Source organism: Apodemus sylvaticus, chromosome 8 (assembly GCF_947179515.1).
Source record: "Apodemus sylvaticus chromosome 8, mApoSyl1.1, whole genome shotgun sequence".
Taxonomy (NCBI): Eukaryota; Metazoa; Chordata; class Mammalia; order Rodentia; family Muridae; genus Apodemus; species Apodemus sylvaticus.
Genome location: NC_067479.1, coordinates 91,048,534 through 91,066,767, shown reverse-complemented (window position 1 = coordinate 91,066,767; position 18,234 = coordinate 91,048,534). Strand labels below are relative to the sequence as shown.

At 41.2% G+C, this 18,234-nt stretch overlaps 1 protein-coding gene across 4 annotated transcripts in view; it reads left to right on the top strand.

Annotated features, from left to right (window-relative positions):
- Window positions 1–18,234, top strand: part of Ccdc66 (coiled-coil domain containing 66) — a 28,763-nt gene that overhangs the window by 10,190 nt on the left and 339 nt on the right. For 3 of the 4 annotated variants that reach the window (XM_052189961.1, XM_052189963.1, XM_052189964.1), the window contains 13 exons: window positions 868–1,033; window positions 1,210–1,313; window positions 2,743–2,855; window positions 8,633–8,764; window positions 9,320–9,570; window positions 9,749–9,833; window positions 10,845–11,006; window positions 12,011–12,155; window positions 12,658–12,786; window positions 14,276–14,769; window positions 15,965–16,005; window positions 16,727–16,980; window positions 17,112–17,236. In XM_052189961.1, coding sequence (XP_052045921.1) covers window positions 868–1,033; window positions 1,210–1,313; window positions 2,743–2,855; window positions 8,633–8,764; window positions 9,320–9,570; window positions 9,749–9,833; window positions 10,845–11,006; window positions 12,011–12,155; window positions 12,658–12,786; window positions 14,276–14,769; window positions 15,965–16,005; window positions 16,727–16,980; window positions 17,112–17,236 — 2,201 coding nt within the window. The remainder of the gene's footprint in view (window positions 1–867; window positions 1,034–1,209; window positions 1,314–2,742; window positions 2,856–8,632; window positions 8,765–9,319; window positions 9,571–9,748; window positions 9,834–10,844; window positions 11,007–12,010; window positions 12,156–12,657; window positions 12,787–14,275; window positions 14,770–15,964; window positions 16,006–16,726; window positions 16,981–17,111; window positions 17,237–18,234) is intronic. The other variant, XM_052189962.1, reaches the window with a different exon arrangement.

Here is an 18,234-nt window from a genome sequence, read left to right as displayed (position 1 = left end):
TCTGTCTGTCTGTCTATCTATCTATCTATCTATTTTGAGGCAGATCTCTCTCTGTGTAGCCATGATTGCCCTGGAACTCTGTATCGACCAAGCTGCCCTCAAACTCACAGAGATCCACCTACCTCTACCTCCTGAGTACTGGGATTAAAGGTGTGTGCCACTATTCCAGGCCTGAAAATATTCTTAAAATATCTGGTTTGGGGGCTGGAGAGATAGCTCAGCAGTTAAAACCTTAGGTCAAACTTAAGGCCCTGTTCCTGCAAAGCCAGTGTCCTACTGCCTGAGCTACACTCCAGCCTGGTGAGCTTTGGCTTTTGAGATGCCCTCCTGCAGCCTAGGCTGCCCTTCAACCCCTGAACCTCCTTCCTCTCCCTGCTGAGTGCCAGGGCTGCAGGTGTGTGCCATCACACCTGCAGCCGCTGTAGCTGCTGCTGGTTTTTTGTTTGTTTGTTTGGGTTTTTTTTTTTGGTAGATACTTCAAGAATTGTTTTATAAGTTTGTTGCTGTTTGAGACAGGGTCTTACTGGGTAGCCCAGGCTGGCCTGAGTCAGAGAGACCAGCCAGCTCTTGTTTCCTGAGTTCTGAGCCTAAAGGTCTGCACCTCCCTTCACAGTTGCCCATTTTTATATATTTCTTTGGTTGTGACAAGGTCTCACTCTGCATCCCAGACTGGCCTAGCACTTGGTGTGTTGTCCAGCCTGGCCTCAAACTCAGAGTGATCCTCTTGTCCCAGCTTCCCGAGTTTTACCTGAGGGTTATAGGTATGAGCCATGACGCCTGCTAAAGCTTTTCTTTCAACTGTATAGGAGTATGTTGTGACAAAGTACTTCAATAGTGTGATTTTAAAACATGCATTTTATTTCCTAGGTCAAGATAGTTTCCATTTAATTGATATTCCTAGTCAGCCAAAGGATGTGAATGTCACAGGATTACTGCACAAAACGGAGGTCATTTCCCCTGCCGCAAGTGAGAATGAGCAGGTGCACCAGAGAACTCCAGAGGTGCCTCAGCAGTGTGAGCAGAAAGCCGCCGTGTAGGTGACGCCTGTCTGTCTCTGGGGTGTCTGTAGACTCTGTATCTGCTTGTCCACTGCATGCGATGTACTCTGAAGACTTGGCTCCTTAAAATCTTATTACTTAATATTTATGCAGTCTGTCACATAGAAACATGATACAGTTCCTGGCATTTTGTATGTATGTTTTATCTTAGAGAGAATGAATGGAAACCAGCTGACATATTCAGTACTCTGGGGGAAAGGGAACGTGATAGAAGTTTGTTGGAAGCAAGAAGAGCCCAGTGGAAAAAAGAGCTAGGTAAGTTTTGTACCTTTCCTTATAGTTCTGTTAGCTTGTAGACTGTTGTTACCTCTCAGTGTATTAACCTTTTTGATAGAATTTGACATCTGTAGTTCTTTGCACACTCCTAAGAAGCGTTGGAGTTTCACAGTGCCCTGTGTCTTGGGTACTGGGCATGTGCACCAAAAGCAGCGTGCCGCTGGTATCGTTCTGGAGCCCTACAGATAAATAATCCTAAATGGTTTCTATTAATTTACTTTGTTTAATTATGAAAATATTGTGGCTTGAGGTATGGCTTTATTAAAAAGTAGTCCACTTTAGGGGTGTGTGTGTGTGTGTGTTATGGTACTAGGAGCTTTACTTTTTTAAAAAATTAAAGTTATATGTAGATTGGGGGGGTCAGAGAACAATTTGTACAGGGTCAGTTCTCTTCTTCCAAGCGCCTTTACCCAATGAGCCCTCTTAGCAGCCCTGTCTCCCGTGCAACAGTTAGTGAGAAGGGACTGCCATCCCCACTTTGTGCTAGACTTTGCCCTGAAATAGGCAATACTGTTGCTCTACTTTACAGAAGAAACCAAAGTTTAGCTGGCAAAGGAACAGTTTGTTCCAGAGGTCGGAGGCGGTTGAGATTGCAGTTGACCCTCAAGATTGGCTGTGTACCTTCTGAGTCTGTCAGGAATACTAACACAGGAAGGCCAAACCACAGAGTGAGCGGCAAAGCCAAGTACTCTGAGAAACTGTTCCACGCTGTTGATAGCTGTAGTACAAAGTTCTTTTATCTGTCCGAGCTACACTTGATTTTTTTTTTTTGCATTTTTTTATTCGATATATTTTTTATTTACATTTCAAATGACTTCCCCTTTTCTGGCTCCCCACTTGCCGAAAGTCCCATAAGCCCTCTTCCCTCCCCCTATTCCCCCATCCAACACTTCCCACTTCCCTGTTCTGGTATTCCCCTATACTGCTGCACTGTACACTTGATTTTTTTTAATTAATTTATTTTTTTACACTCCATATTTTATCTCCCCCCCCCCCACTCTCCCCACCGTCTACCCTGACTATTCCACATCCCGTACCTCCTCCCCACTCCCCTGTCTCCACGTGATGTCCCCACCCCCCACCTCACCTGACCTCTAAACTCCCAGGGCTCTCCGGTTTCTTGAGGTCAGGTGCATCATCTCTGGACGCACACAGCCCCGGCAGGCCTCTGCTGCGTGTGTTTAGGGCCTCATCTCAGCTGCTCAGCTTGACGCTGAGTCTGTGTTTGCGGTGGTCCCACACCCTTCAACGTCCCTTTTTGATTTGTCAGGCATATCCTTCCACACAAACAACTGTGATTAACTCTGTTTCCGTTGGCACTCTGTAAGAGGTCATGATTTGTTTATATGATTCCTTTTTTTTTTTTACAGTTTTTGAACATTTTTTTAAAAAAGCACATTATTTACAGATGAACAGGTTGCTTTAAAGAAGAAAGAAAAAGAAGCTTCTCAAAAATGGAATAATCCTTGGAAACCATCTGAAATAGTATGTGATAAGTTTCAAGTCCTTGACCAATCCAGGGTAAGTATATCAAGTCCTGTTGACGCTCTGCGTGTGTCTTTGTGTACTTTAGCAAAAGGCATCTTTATTACAGTTTCTTCTTTTTTTCTGAGTCAGGGTTTATGTAGGTAGCTCTATCTACCTGTCCTAGAACTTACCCGTCATGGCTCAAACTCAAGAGATCTGCCTCTGCCTCCCAACTGCTGGTGTTAAAACTGTGTGTCATCATGCCTGGCCTTTATTAAAACTTTTAAAATGTGAAATAATGTTCAAATTATATGATCATTTTGTCAATTTGTTTTGTTTTGTTTTGAGGCAGGAGTTTGCTATATAGCCCTGGTCTCAAACTTGTGGCAGTCCTCCTGCCTCAGCTGCTTTGTGCTAGGATTCCAGGCATCTGTCATCATGCCCAGCACTGTAAATTTTATTTTTAGTGCTTATTGATTAAAAATGAAATGCTGTACTCTTATGTTTGACCATAGTATGTCCAAATCTAATTTAGTCATGATCCAAACTAATATTCTAAATTTCCATCTGCAGTTTATAACTGGCCTTTCTGTAAAAAGAGTATTATTTCCACATTTATCATTTATTGGTGCATGTGTATGCCATTCTGAGTGGAGGTTTTAGAGACCTTCTGGGTGTCCGTTCTCTCCATCCACCATGTGGATCCTGGGCACTAAGTACAGGTTTGGTCTCACATCCTCTTGCTGGGCCATCTGTCCAGCTCTGTTAGTGGACTTAAGAATGACTTAAGAGTCACAGCCTGTGCCCTACAAAGCCGGTTTGGCCAGCTGTTCTCAGAAAGCTCATTAAAAAAGCCAAATTAATACTGAACAGTAGAAAAGAAGACTCACTCAGTGGTGTCACATTGGGAAGAGGGACAGAGAGATCCAGCATATCCCAGATGCGTCTGAGGATCTTGATAGAAAAGTGCAGATTAAAGTGGGGTGTACGTCACTAGGCATCTAGTCAGGCTGTCTCCCACCGTGTGTGTCTGCAGTTGTCCACCAAGGCATTTCTCTAGGATCACATTCCTTCTCTGGCTGCCCCGAGGCTCCAACCTCCTCCAGCAGAGGATTCATTTTGGGGGCCCAATGTTTGAATAGTGTGATAGTCAAAAAGAGGGGCATGAGTCAGAATGTACTCCTTCCTAGTACATACAGTTAGGGTTTTAACTGGCACAGACATCCACCGCTGACTCTTGATAAGACAGAGATGTTTCTGTACATTCCAGCATCAGCATCCTTTAGATAGGCAGTGTTTGTGGGACTTCTTTATTGGTGCTTAATTTTAGATGAAGACTTGTATTGTCTTTCTGTCTTTGTCCCTGTCTCCCTCTCATGCTGCTTCTTCAGACATTCTGTCACAGGTCCTTTGTCAAGTGATGGCCACCCAGGCTGGATGGATGGCCACCACTTAGAGCTAGCCAGTCATTAGATGTTGAGTCCTAAGTATTAATACTTTGGATGTTTAGGTCCATTAGTCCTTTATTTCTGTATAACTTATTTGCTACAAAGAAATGATTCTGAGTCTTTTCTTTTTAATTGCCAATTAAGTTTGTATGGTTGTTTTTTTTTAATATGGCTTTTCAACTTTGTATGTGTGTGTGTGTGTATGTGTGAGTATGTGGTGGTGCACACATACCATAGCCTCTGTGGAGGTCTGTAGACAACACTAAAGAGTCAGTCCGTCCAGGACTAAACTCAGGTCAGCATACTAGACAAGTGTCCTAGCTGAGACATCTTTCTGGGCACCAAGGTCAACTTGTACACTGGGAATAATTAAATCCACAAGTTATTAAAAGTCATTAACATATGACTTATATAGGGTCTCCATTGCTGCTATGAAACAAAACACCACAACCATAAAAAGCAAGTTCGAGACAAAAGGTTTTATTCAGCCTACACTTCCTCATTGCTGTTCATCACCAAAGGAAGTCAGGACTGGAGCTCACAAAGGGCAGGAAGTCAGGACCTGGAACAGGAGCTGATGCAGAGGCCATGGAGCTGCTTACTGACTTGCTCCTCATGGCTTGCTTGGCCTCCTTTGTTATAGAACCCAGAACCACCAGCCCACCATGGGCTAGGCCCTCCCTATCTTATGGAGGCATCAATTCAGTTGCAGTTCCCTCCTTTCAGATGACTGTAGTTTGTGTCAAGTACAAGTAAGCTCCTCAAAAGACTAGCATGAATTAAAAAGGATGTAGGGTTTATGAACTTTTTTTTTTTTTTAAGTAAGAGGACATTTAGAACAACTGGTGCTGGAGAGAACCCAGCGGTTTGTTAGGAGTACGTGTTGCACTACATACAGGACTACATACAGGACTAAGTTCAGTCCTCAGGCTCTGTATAGCTCATAGCTGCATATAACTCCACCTCCAGGGCATCTGGCATTCTGTGTTAGACTCTGTAGGCACCTGCATCAGTACACATAAGCTACACATGCACATAATTGAAAATAATAAAAATTGGGGCTGGAAAATGGCTCATTGTTTAGAGCACTGACTGCGGACCCAGGTTCTGTTCCCAGCACCCACGTGGCAGCTCACCACTGTCTGACTCCAAGATCTGATACCCTCACCTACACATGCATCTAGGCAAAACACCAATGCACATAAAGTAAAAGATGAAAAACAGCAGCAAACAAAAAAGTGTCCAAGTGGTACTGTATTCCTGAAGAAATTGAATCCACCATTAAAGTATCTACACTCAGCTGAGGCTGGTGGATCCTAAGTTTGAGCCTAGCCTGGGATAACCTTATCTCAAAGTTGAAGGAGGGAAAGAAGGTAACCCCAGCAAAGTAAACTCCAGCCCAGATGTATTTACAGTCAGAAGGTTTCCGTGTGTGTTCAGATTGGCAAGCCTGATAACCAGGGCTAAGAAAACATTTTTGATATTCAGACTTGACTAGAGACATTAGAAAATTTATAAAGATTAATCTGGAGAGTTGGGTTTATTCAAGGAATGCAAGCTACTACTAATAGTCACAAAGTAACGATACCCATAGAAATAAGCTTAATCAAAAAGGCTAGATTTAGCTGGGTAGTGGTGGTACATACCTTTAATTCCAGTGCTGGGAAGGCAGAGACAGGTGAATCTCTGAGTTCTAGGACAGCCAGGGCTACACAGAGAAACCCTGTCTCAAAAACAACAACAAAAAAGCCAGATTAAGATTACTATTTTAAAATTCCCTAGCTCAGCTTTGAAAGTATCATCAAGCAAGGTCAGGAGGACTGAATGGTGGCGCAGGCTTGTGATCAGTGCCGGGGAAGTGGGGTGAGTGCATCCCTGGCCTTGCTACACTCAGCCAGCCTGGCCTGCCTTGGGTCCCAGTGAAAGAACACTGAACAAAGCAAGGGGGGGGGGGGGTGGTACTCCTGCAGAATAAATGACACTTCTAGTGAGCTCGGCTCTCTACGTCCCACACCCACGCACACAGGAAACAAGTGAGGACTTGAGAAGTAAGTTTGCTCTTAACTTACCTATCTGGATGCAGGACTTTGTATTTACATAAATAAAATTTGGCAAGAGATTCTGAATAGAGACAACTCCAAGCATGGTAAGTTAGCATGTGAAAAACAAAGCCTTTGAACTGTATGCTAACCTTGTATGAGTCATATGGTTTCAGAGAGGGTTTATGTAATTTTAAAATGAAAGTAATTTTTAAAAATTTAACTAAAATGATCACATCATTTCCCTCTCCTCTGCTGCTCCCCTACCAAGCTCACAGCTTTCTCTTCTTTAACCATTGTTGGTAGACATACATATAAGCACACATACAGTACAACCTTCTGAGTCAGTTTAGTGTTCCAGCATGTATGTGTTTCTAGGACCAACCACTTGGTATTGAATAACCAGGCGCTCATCCCTGCAGAGGACTAATTTTCTCCACTTCGGCTTGTAGGTCTCCATCTGTGTGTGAGGCCTAGAGATTTCCCCATCTCTGTTGGGATGTCAATTGTTGTTGGAATTGTTTTCTTTAGGCGGCCATGGTGAGATTTCATGGGTGCAGCTTCCATCATAGCTAAAGACACACAGAAATATTTTTCTCTCTCCACCCCCAACCCCTCTGTGACGTTCCCTGAGCCTTAGCTGTAGGTTGTACTGTATTGTAGATCTAGGTATTGTGTTCTGAGTGTATCAGTTGGATGGTTGACAAGTTGTGCCTTTCTGTAATGCTTTCTGCTGCTTCACTGATGAGAGGTGTGAGCCATACTTATCTATGGATATAAGGATAAGTATTTAGAATACAATTAGGAACTCCATTGGTTTAATAAAGTGGTAGCTGTAGATTCTCTAAGATCCACGATCTTGTTGGCCATATGTAGTTGACTCGGTTTACAGTAGCAAGCATGATTCACCTCCTGTTATATGGGCCTGGAGTCCAATCAGACAACTGTTGATTACTGCCAAGATATAAGTGCTACTGTTGTACCTTTAGGAATCTGTTGCTATGCTGGTCATTGTTCAGTGTTGGTGCTGGGTAGGACTACTGGTTGCTTCCTCCCTTAGCAGCTCATATGTTGCCCTCCTGAATTATGAAAGCTAGTATTCGAGGAAGATGCTTTCAGGTCAGTTCCAGCTCACATCCTCCAAGGGTGTGTGTCTTCAGCAATACAGACTTACCTTCAACTTCTGGGACACAGCCCTGTATTGTTTTGGGAGTCTCTTAGGTTCTCTTGACTATCAACTTGAAAGGTTTCTCATGTTGGTATTAGGGGTATTTGTTAGATAATCTAAGGTTCTTAGAGTACTATGGTCCCAAGTGTTGTAACTTCATTCAAACTATATATATATTTGTATACACATAGACTTTGGTGTAATTTTAGATAAATATGATACTTATTTATTAAATAATAATTCCCCTTCTCCCTCCATCTGTTCTGTTTCCCCTTCCTCTCTCAGTTGAGGCCCCCTTTCCCATTTTCCTGTATTACCACCATTCCTCAGTACCCCAACCCCACCCCACAGTTCTGGTCACTTTTCTAGTTTCTGCAGGTCAGCAGTTCTCAACCTTCCTAACACTGCAACCCTTCAATGCAGCTCCTTGTGTTGTGGTGACCCCCAAACACAAAATTATTTTATTGCTACTTTATAACTGTAATTTTGCTAGTGCCGTGAATCATAATGTAAATGATATTTACACACCTCCACCTGGAGTCCAGGTGGGGCTCATAAGTCACAGGTAGAGAACTGCTGTTCTAGGTTATATAGTCACATGTAAGGCTGGGGAGTTAGGCACCACATGCATTGAGAGGATCATTCAGCCATTTGTCTTTCTGTGTCTGGTTACACCACATATAATATCTTGTTCACTCATCTATCTGCACATTTCATGACTTCTAGACTTCTTTATGGCTGAGTAGTATTTCATTGCGTGTTTGTACATTTCATTCTCTGTCCTTCGAAGGCCATTCCCCAGGTATTGTGAGCAGCACTGCTGAGCCTCTGAAGTGGGTGGTGATTTGACTTGTTTTGCTGTTTTTATTCTTGGAAGATCTATGCAGTCACCAGAACATTCTTTCCCCAAATTATATTTTTATAGACTGCTTTAAATGAGGAATTGAAGCAAACATTTCCTTTCTGGGTACTGAGGTGCCTTACACCATCTATGAGTGTGTGTATAAGACACAGTTCTGCAGGTCAGAGCTTGACTCCTAGGTAGTGTGGTCAGAGTCTGCCTGACGGTATTGCTTCTCCTAGGGAGAGCCACCTTCCTGGGTTAGATCTGTGGGAGTAACTTGGTAAAGTCTATACTGTGGAGGCCTCACTTCCCTCGGTTACTGACTTGTTCAGGAAGCAGGACTGCTGGAGTCCCCTTGCAGCGCTGCTAAGCAAGAGCAACAGAGAAAATGGATTGAAGAATTGAATAAACAAGTTGAAGATGACCAGCAAAGAAAAGCAGAGGAAAGAATGATATATTCAAAGGTAACTCGGGACTAGAATTCCAAGTCTTTACTCACAGGAACTTAGATTCTGAAATTATTTGGCAAATTATGCATTTGTCTGTTTTCTCTGAATGTATGTACTGTGGGTTTATATAGGTTTTTAAAACTTTGGAAATGCATTTAAAAACCATTTTCTAAGGCAGTTCTTTAATTATATAATCAAAAAAGAAACAATTTTGTTAGTTTTTATGATGCATACATACACTACTGGATTTCTTTTTAAATATTGAGATTTTTATCCCCTTTTTGTCTGGGTGTTTTGCCTGCATGTATGTCTGCCCCACATGTGTACAGTGCCCATGGAGGCCACAAGAGGGTGAGGCTCCCTTAGAACTAGGGCAGCGGGCGATAGGTAACCAGCTGCCATGTGGGTGGGTGCTGGGAACTGATCCCCGGCTCTTCCTGAAGGAGTAGCCGGGGCACTTAATCACCACCTCCAGCTCATCAGTGTTGACTTTCAGACTGTGTTTGTTGTTTATAATTCTGTATGGGAATAGTTAAAAAGTTCTGAGCGTTTCCAATTTGTTACTGTTAGGGTGAAGAACATGACAGATGGGCAGTGCATTTTGATTCATTAAAGAGTCAGCCTGGTTCTCAGTCTCGCCTGTCCTCTCAGTCAACACACCAGCACCTGGAGTCACTCTGTGTGTCTCCTGATACTCGGGAACTGGCGGATGTCAATGGTGTTTACACACCTCCACCTGGAGTCCAGGTGGAGCCTTCTGAGAAAGAACAGAGAGGCAGACCTGTTCTGGACATGGCTGTGTCACATGGTCCGAAAACAAAGTAGGTTGATTTTTCAGTGTTGATTCTTTTAAGAATGTGTGTTTGAATAGAACTGTCACTATGTCCAGTTAGTTTCAGCTTGGCAGTCTTTGAAATAGAAATACTTAGCAGATGTAGCTTCAGCAAAAACTGGTCAACCTTTCTAGAGCTTTGAGTAACTATGTATGTCTCTCCACAGCTTCCTCCGTTCTATGACTGCACTCTTGGATCCAGCACAGATTGAGGAGCGGGAAAGGCGCCGACAGAAACAATTAGAACATCAGGTATTATGTACAACACGTGGTGTTGTTTCCACAGTGTGCTTCACACTGTAATATACTGTTCTCTGTCTTAGTAAGTCATGATCATGGCCAGTATACACCTAGGTAAATGAAAATTTGTTTTTTTTTTCCTGAGACAAGCTTTAATGTCGTGTAGGCTGGTCTTGAACTTGCTATGTAGCCAAGGCTGACCATATTGTTGATTTTCCTGTCTCTACCTCCAACATCCTGGGATTACAAGCATATACCGCCACACCCAGCTAGAAACCCTGATACATAATTTCAACTTGGGCCCAGTTATATCATGCTGTAAAGTTAGTCTCGTGACACAGCTGGCATTATATTCTGCTTGGGCTGAGGACCAGACAGTATTTACCATGCTGTCTGCCTTCCGGTGGAGCCTTTAAATGAGTGTGAGGTATGTGTGACTGTATATTGGCTACTTCCTCAGAGTTTTTTAAAGGTCTCTGAAAGAAAACATTAAAAAAATCAAAGTAGACTTCTACTGTGCAATCTAGTAGTAATATAAGGCTGAAATTAAAACTCATTTCACACTGACATTATAAGGACTTAATGATGATTTTGATGGTTCTCTTTCTCTGAAATGTGAGAGAGAGATGTTGCTCAGATGTACCTCAACCATCTTTGTACCTAAGTCTTCTCAGTAGCAGGGGCTGCATTCAGCAAGTATTCAGCCTAGATAAGCACTCAGCACAGGACACTGTGCCCAGCCCAAATCGGCACTCAGGATGCAGTCTGTGTTCAATAATTCATCTAGACATTTTATATGAGGAATCTGGGTGAGTTAATTTTCTTTCTTGAACTCAGTAAAGAACTGAGGCTTCTCCCATCTATCGGGGAGCATGCTGAGTACTGAGCTTACTTCTTTAGTTGACTCTTTGTGATATACAGGCCAAGTAAGCATAATTCTCTCCCAACACTGCTGTGTGTATAGCTGATAAACTGTATTCTCATCATCATTTGTGACAGTAATTTGTAATTATTTATGACCAGAAAGCAATCACAGCTCAGGTAGAGGAGAACCGCAGGAAGAAGCGGCTGGAGGAAGAGCAAAGAAAAAAAGAGGAGCAGGAACTGGAACTGCGCTTGGCAAGGGAGCGGGAGGAGATGCAGAGGCAGTATGAAGAGGACAAGCTTAAACAGAAGCAGAAGGAAGTAGGTATTCATAGCACGGAAGCAGTGAAGAGACCGAGGGTCTATATTTTGCATCATGCCGTTACATGTAGAGACATTACAGCTGAGTAAGGAAAGGGTGGTCAGCAAGGTTGTGCTCCTCACATGGTCTAGATCTCAGATGCTGCATGACTGGCCTGTTAAGGGGAGGTGGTCAGGGTGAATGCAGCAGTAAACTTCACTGTGATCTGGATACATATAACCTACTAGTAATTCTAGGTATTAGGCCTGCAAGCATAGCTCAGCAGATAAGGGTTCTTGTTTGCCAGTTCCTTGAACTCATCTGCCAGGAGAGGACTCTGAAAGTTGACATCTGACCTCCATATACACACTGTGATACCATTAGCACCTCCCCACACCCCTAAATTAATCTAAAGTAATAATGATTCTAGATACTGGCTGGGATTGCTGATGAAATTCCTCGCTGCTGGAGGCCTCTCTGGGCTCAGTAATAGCCTTTTCAAAGAACTGCTTTCTCACTGTCTAGCAACATCTGCTCTTACGGATTCAGACAGGGTGGGTAGGGTGGGTCCGGGGGCTGTGTCTGAGCTGACCTAAGCAAACAGCAATGATGATTCAGTTGTCAGCTTTAAAAACACAAAGTCTGCACTTCCTTGCAAGTTTTCACTTGCAACCTTTCAAAAATGGGACTTGGATAGGGGACATATGGCCTACACATCAGTTTCATTGAGCAGGCTGAGACAGCTAGGCATAGTGGTAGTGCCCACCTGTAATCCCAGCCTTTAGGAGTTCAAGGACAGCCTGGTATACAGAGTCCTGTCTAATAGCAAGAACAACAACAACAAAAAAAGAATGTTAGAATTGTAATCTCTAAGGCCAGAACTTTGCCCTGTTGACTGTTCTCCAGCTGGTATCTAGACCAGTGTCGGATACCTAGGGAGAACATGAGTGCTCGTACTCAATGGAACAGTCACATCATTGAATGCACTTGGTAATTGTTTTCCTGTGTTTGTTGCTCTTGATAGGAAATCATGACTCTAAAGACAAACGAGCTATTCCACACAATGCAGCGAGCTCAGGAGTTGGCGCAGAGGCTCAAACAGGAGCAGAGGATCCGAGAACTGACTCAGAAGGGACATGATACATCCAGGCTGATTCAAAATCTTGGTGGTAAGGGACTAATCAGAATTTTACTTAGTTTTGATTTTGAAGACGATTTTAAATACTTGTCTATTTTAATTCCTTAAAAACATGCATTAACTAAGTATTCTTTTAAAGGAATCGAGTCTTTTCCCCTAAGCCATCTTTAATCATTTAGAAAGCTGTCCCGAAATGACACTTTACAGTATCTCTTCTGTAAAAATTTTCAGTCATCCTGAAATAGGTAACATAGGTGCTTTAATATGCATTCTTAGATTTTTAAATTCAGCAAACACTAAAAATACAGGTAACCTTTTGTAATAAATTTAGGCTATAATCTTAAGTCTCTCACCTTTCAAAAATGTTACTTGAGTCAAAGTCTTGAGCTTTCATCCTTCAGTGCAAGGGCTCCAATCCAGGGCCTTGTGTGCTAGCACAGTCACTCCACTCTATTCCTAGCTCCCACTTGGAGTTTGTTAGTACTCTTTTAGATGTCATTTTCAGGTCTGTTTCTCATTGTTATTTTACACAGCACAAGTGGATTATAAGGCATCCACTACCGTCTCCAGTTACCATGGTGATGCTGAGGAGGCTGCTGATGAAGCGTGTGCAGCTGCCGCTCCAACAGCCTCTCCCAAGAAGGACACGGGCGTGCAGACAGGTACTCATGTCAAGTGTTCTAACTTCTGGTTCATGTTTAAAATGAAGACATCTGATGGGTTTTATTTTGTGTTTGTGAAAGGTCTCTTGTAGCCAAGGGTGACCTAGAACTAATCCTGCCTCTACCTGCTGTAGCACCATGCCCTTTTATGTGGTACTAGGGGACTGAACCCAAGATGCAGTGCATGCTAGGCAAGTGCTTTACCAAACTGAACTTTGTCTCTAGCTCAGAAATTTGAGGATTTTAACAAAATAGACAGGTCTCCTTTTAGTTTTTGATTTATAATGAGAGATCTCATCATAGACATAAAATTTAAGTTTCCTCCCATCTTTTTTGTAGTTCAGGGAATTGGGGTTTTACGCATTCTAGGCAAGCACCTACCAGTGAGCCAAATGTCTAGACCAAATTTTACTCATTTAAGGGACACTATTTGGTGCATAGGAGCTCACTGTATAGACCACACTGGTCTGGGACTTCCGGAAATTTCCCTGACTCTGCCTTTCAAGTTCTACAATTAAAGGTGTACACCACCATGCCAGCTGTTTTGGGTTCTTTAACGTGAGAAGTTAGTGTCATAGTCTTAGAACCTTTTCAGCTATTCAAATTTATTTCCAATGGAAATGTTCTTTAAAAATATGGAACACTTAGCCAGGCGGTGGTGGCTCACACCTGTAATCCCAGCACTCTGGGAGGCAGGGGCAGGAATTCTGAGTTTGAGACCAGCCTGATCTACAGAGTGAGTTCCAGAACAGCCAGGGCTATACAGAGAAACCCTATCTCGAAAAAACCAAATCCAAAACAAAACAAAACAAACAAAAAACAAAATATGGAACACTTAACCAAGTTGCATGTTATCCTTGCATAGGGGCCATGATAATCTCAATTTGCGTGCGCACACCTGCATGTGCATGTGTTGTTTTTGTTAGAACTGGGCATAGTACTCACATGAGTAATTCAGAGTTATGCTCTCTTCGATCTAGTTCTTCGATCTAGTTTCTTGAATTTCTAGTTCTAGTCTTAATATTTGTGTTTTGTACTTTTCATTATTGGAATTAAGTGATCTCTTTTGTGTCTGGCTAACACTGACTTTCAGCATGATGAGTTGTTTATCCATGTTGTAGATGTTATTGTGACGTGATTCCATTGACTCCTTAGACTCCGCTGTGTGAATTATACTGGATTTTGCCTATGACTCTGAACATTTCAGTTATTTCTACTTAGGACTATTGTAAATAGTGCTACTATGAATAGTTATAAATTTTCCATTCTCTTAGGACAGAGGAGTTGAGATTTCTGAGTTATGAGACAGGTGTATTAAGCATTTGGGAGAATCAAAGTTGTCCTCTGACTCCCTTGGGCATGATGGGGCATGCCTCACCACTCCAAAGAAATAAATGCAATTGAGAGTCATTAAATAATTGAGAAAGGTGATTAGAAATTATGTAATTTACCATGTTTTTAAAATTAATCATTTGTAATTTTTATTTAGATGATGTACATTTAGGAATTTTCAATGATGTGCTACCACACTGTGGATCAGTAACAGAGAGGGGCATTAGAAACTTTTCTTCTCCAGAAATTTCTGCAGATTTCAGTGGACAGATTGGCATTAGAAAAGAGAAGCAAGAACTAAGTATGGATAAAGGCACTAATTTAGACAAAGAAAACAGCTGGTATAATGGCCAGTGTAATCATAATAGAAGAACAGAGAAACAAACAAAACTCACGAAGAAATGTCCTAAGAAGCCTGCTTGGAATATAAATAAGCCTCTCAAAAGGTACATTCCTGCATCAGCAAAGTACCCAGCACATCTCCAGAAGGAGAAAGAAGAAAAAAAGGTAAGAAGGCAGATGGAGCTGCTTCACTTAGTGGAGAGAAACAATCCTGAGAATCTCTCCCAAAATAGAGGCACTTCACCAGATGTTCACGCTTCATCTCATCAAGAAACTGAGTCAGAGAGCAGGTTGCATCTTATCAAAAAGGTAAGGTTCTTTTATTTCAGTGTTTCTAAATTCAAAGCAATTACCAAAATCCATGTTTTCAGAAGGCCATGGATCATCTAAAGTAAGTTATAGAAAACTATGTCAGAGGTAGACAGCCATGCTTATTGTATGAACTGTGCATGTTGTATAGTCTGTGCTTGAGCTAGCTGCATCAGAGACTGTGTAGCCCCAAAAGCCAAAAAAAAACAAAAAAATTAAATGCAGATAAGTGCTTTCTTTACTCAAGTGCATATGAAAACATCACACATATATAAAATGAAATATACTTAAGACATAAGAAAAATGAAATCAACCCTGTCTCAAAGAAACAAAAAACCCAAACAACAACAAAAAAACCTGAAGTCATAAAATTTGTAGGGAAATTGGTGGATCTGAAAAGTATGTTGAGGTAAAACAAAAAACCCAAAAGATGAGATTCTCACTTATATGAGGATACATCCTAGCTTACAAGATGCAAATGTGGAAGTATAGTATAAAATTTAGAAAGGAGATCAAGAAATAGATGATGAAAGGATTAAATATAGGCAGAAGGATACATGAATCCTCAAAGAATTTTAAAGCCTTTGTTTAAGGGGGTGGTAGACAAATAAAAAAATGTAGTAGTCAAAGTATAAACCCCTAAAAAGAGCTAGGTGTAGTGGGGGCAAGTCTTTAATCCCAGCAGTCGGGAGGCTACTAGGGAGTTTGAAGCCAGCCTGGTCTACAAGGGAAGTTCTAGAGACCCTGTCTTAGAAAACACCACCACCCAAGCGAAGCTCCAGAGCGGCCACCCTAATTGGTCAGGAGGTTTGAGTGCCTTCCTTAAGGAACTGCATGACATTTTGTGAGTTAATGAGGATACTGTTATTTTATTAAAATAAAACTCATATATTACTAGAAAGAATAATACCTGGCCTGATCCTGGGACTATACTTCATCTTATACAGTGTCTCTTATTTAGATATGCTCATATTATTTGAGTATGTCTGAGAAGTTGGTGATATGCCAGTGAGGGTGCCTACCACAGAGCCTAATGACCTGAGTCACTAGGACAGAAACAACTCCTCTAAGTTGTCTTCTGACTTCCGTGTACACACTGTACATATGCATGCACACACACAAATAATGTTTTAGGTATGTGGGGACTGTGAAAATGTTACTTACTCTGTTTTTGCTTGTACTATTCATCTTTAAGGTAGAAGAACCTCTGAAAACTCCTTCAGTTAGTAAAGAAAGGTATGTGTATTACTTCCTTAGCTACTTAATGCTGCTGTGTGGGATACAAAATATCTGCTCAGAATGTGGGTGACAGCTCCATAAGCAAGATGAAGGCAGTAATAGGAAAGAGGTATGGCGTTCATTGATTGGGTAAAGGTTATAGAGGGTGACTTTTAGCTGGAATAGTCATCTTGGATAAATCAGATAGGGAAATAGACTGGTAAAAAAAAATGATAAAAGAAAAAAAAATCCAGTTAATTACATGGAAAGTTTAGACCAGTCAATTTTTTTTATTCTTTATCTTTGTGCAGATAGTTTGAGACTGTCTCAAACAGTAACTTTAGTTCATATAGCACAGGCATCACTTTATGATATATCATAAAGAAAATGAAGTTGAACCCACCCAACATTGATGACTCTTAGAATCTAACTCCCATTGGAGTATGTGTATATACAACAATGCATTCTATTGTCCTACTTTATGAAGTTATAAACCTTAGACTGCTAAATAGTATTCCTTTAAGGTAGACCATACACATCTAGAATGGGCTGCAATGTGATCAGTTATGTTTAAAGATGCAGTTTCTAGAGGCCAGAAAGATGGCTCAGTAGTCAAGAGCACTAGTTGCTCTTACAGAGGACCTGAGTTCAGTTGTCAACACCCACATGGTGGCTTCACAACCATCTGTGACTCCAGCTTTAAACATGCAATTTCTTACTAAAGTTTGTTTTTTAATAGGTTTCAGACATCACCAGCAGTAAAAAGCAGAACTCAACAAACTCAGAGTAATGTATTACAATTACCACTAAAAAACAGTGACTATGAAAAAGAGACTTTGACCTTAGGAGATGGTCGTACTAAATTATCAGATGAGATATCTGAGCCATCCCATTTTATACCCTATGTTCGAACAAATGAGATCTATTACCTTGATCCAGATGCACCCTTGTCTAGGCCATCAACCCAGGACAACCAATATCAAAAATCTCATGGTAAGTTAAGTTATAAGCAAGTAATAAACCTGAATGACCTCCCAACCCTGAATTTGCTTCAATATTAGTCTATGCTTTAACTAAGTCCTAGTAATGTATTTGACTATTGTAAAAACTTATCTGTCCTTCAGACTGTGCCCGAGAACAAGAACTATTTGACTCTGACCATATCAGGGATCCACTTCTTAATCCTAAATTGGTGAAAAACAGGGACCGACAGCAAGCTATCCTTAAGGGGCTTTCAGAACTAAGACAGGTATGTGCTCTTCACCAAGTAACTGTTTTTAGATATTTGATCTCTTTATATGGTGACAGTGTTTGCAGCCCAGTTTATAAGTTTTTTTTTTTCAATTCCTATATATTAACCTTGAACAGAAATCAAAAGAACCTTTTTCCTTGAATTTGCTTTCAAATTACCATTTTCACCCACATAATCAACATTTGGGAAGCAGGAGGATCCCAGTCTAGACTACATATAATAGTCCTGAGAATCAAAATCCTGAGACAGTTTGCATATTAAGACAACTTTTATTTAAAAATATGTACATTTAAACATCAAAACACAATAAAGTGCTAAAACCAAGAAACAAATATACAATTATGCATTGATGAATTTTAACCAATATGGTCCATTTTTTTTTAAGTTTAAGAACAGAATAGATCTGTTCAAAGAATGAAGCTATACATGTGACTTCCTTCCTAGACTTTTTGCATAAGCTTTTACTACCTTTTACACAGGCAAAAATAAAACCTGGTAATGTGCAGAAACCTATCCTGGGGCTATTATTACACTGTATTTGGGGGAAATTTGGCTTTTGTGTTGCTTACCCTTTATTACCCAGCCTTCCTAAAGCTAGAAAACCAGCCCTGCTCAGACTTGTGTCCTTTAAGAGCTCCCTCTGCTCACATGTAGCTAGCTTGAGCTCAAGACTCATACAAAGGAGCAAGCTGCTTTACTTCATCAGCAGAGCCAAGATAAACACTGGGAATGTTAAGACATTTACTGTGTTACTATGTCTTCTCATGATCTTAAGAGCACTTAAGAATAGATTTCATTTAGAAATCCAATTGTGGTAAACCAAAAAGAATATCATCCCTGTCGTTTTCATAGTAGAAAATGTTCTAGCTAGACAACACCCAAATGAGAAGGTTCATTACAAGAATTCAAAAATACTTTAAAAAAAGAAAAAAAGAAAAGAAAGAAAAGGAAAGAAAGGAAAAGGGGAAGGAAGGAAGGAAGGAAGGAAGGAAGGA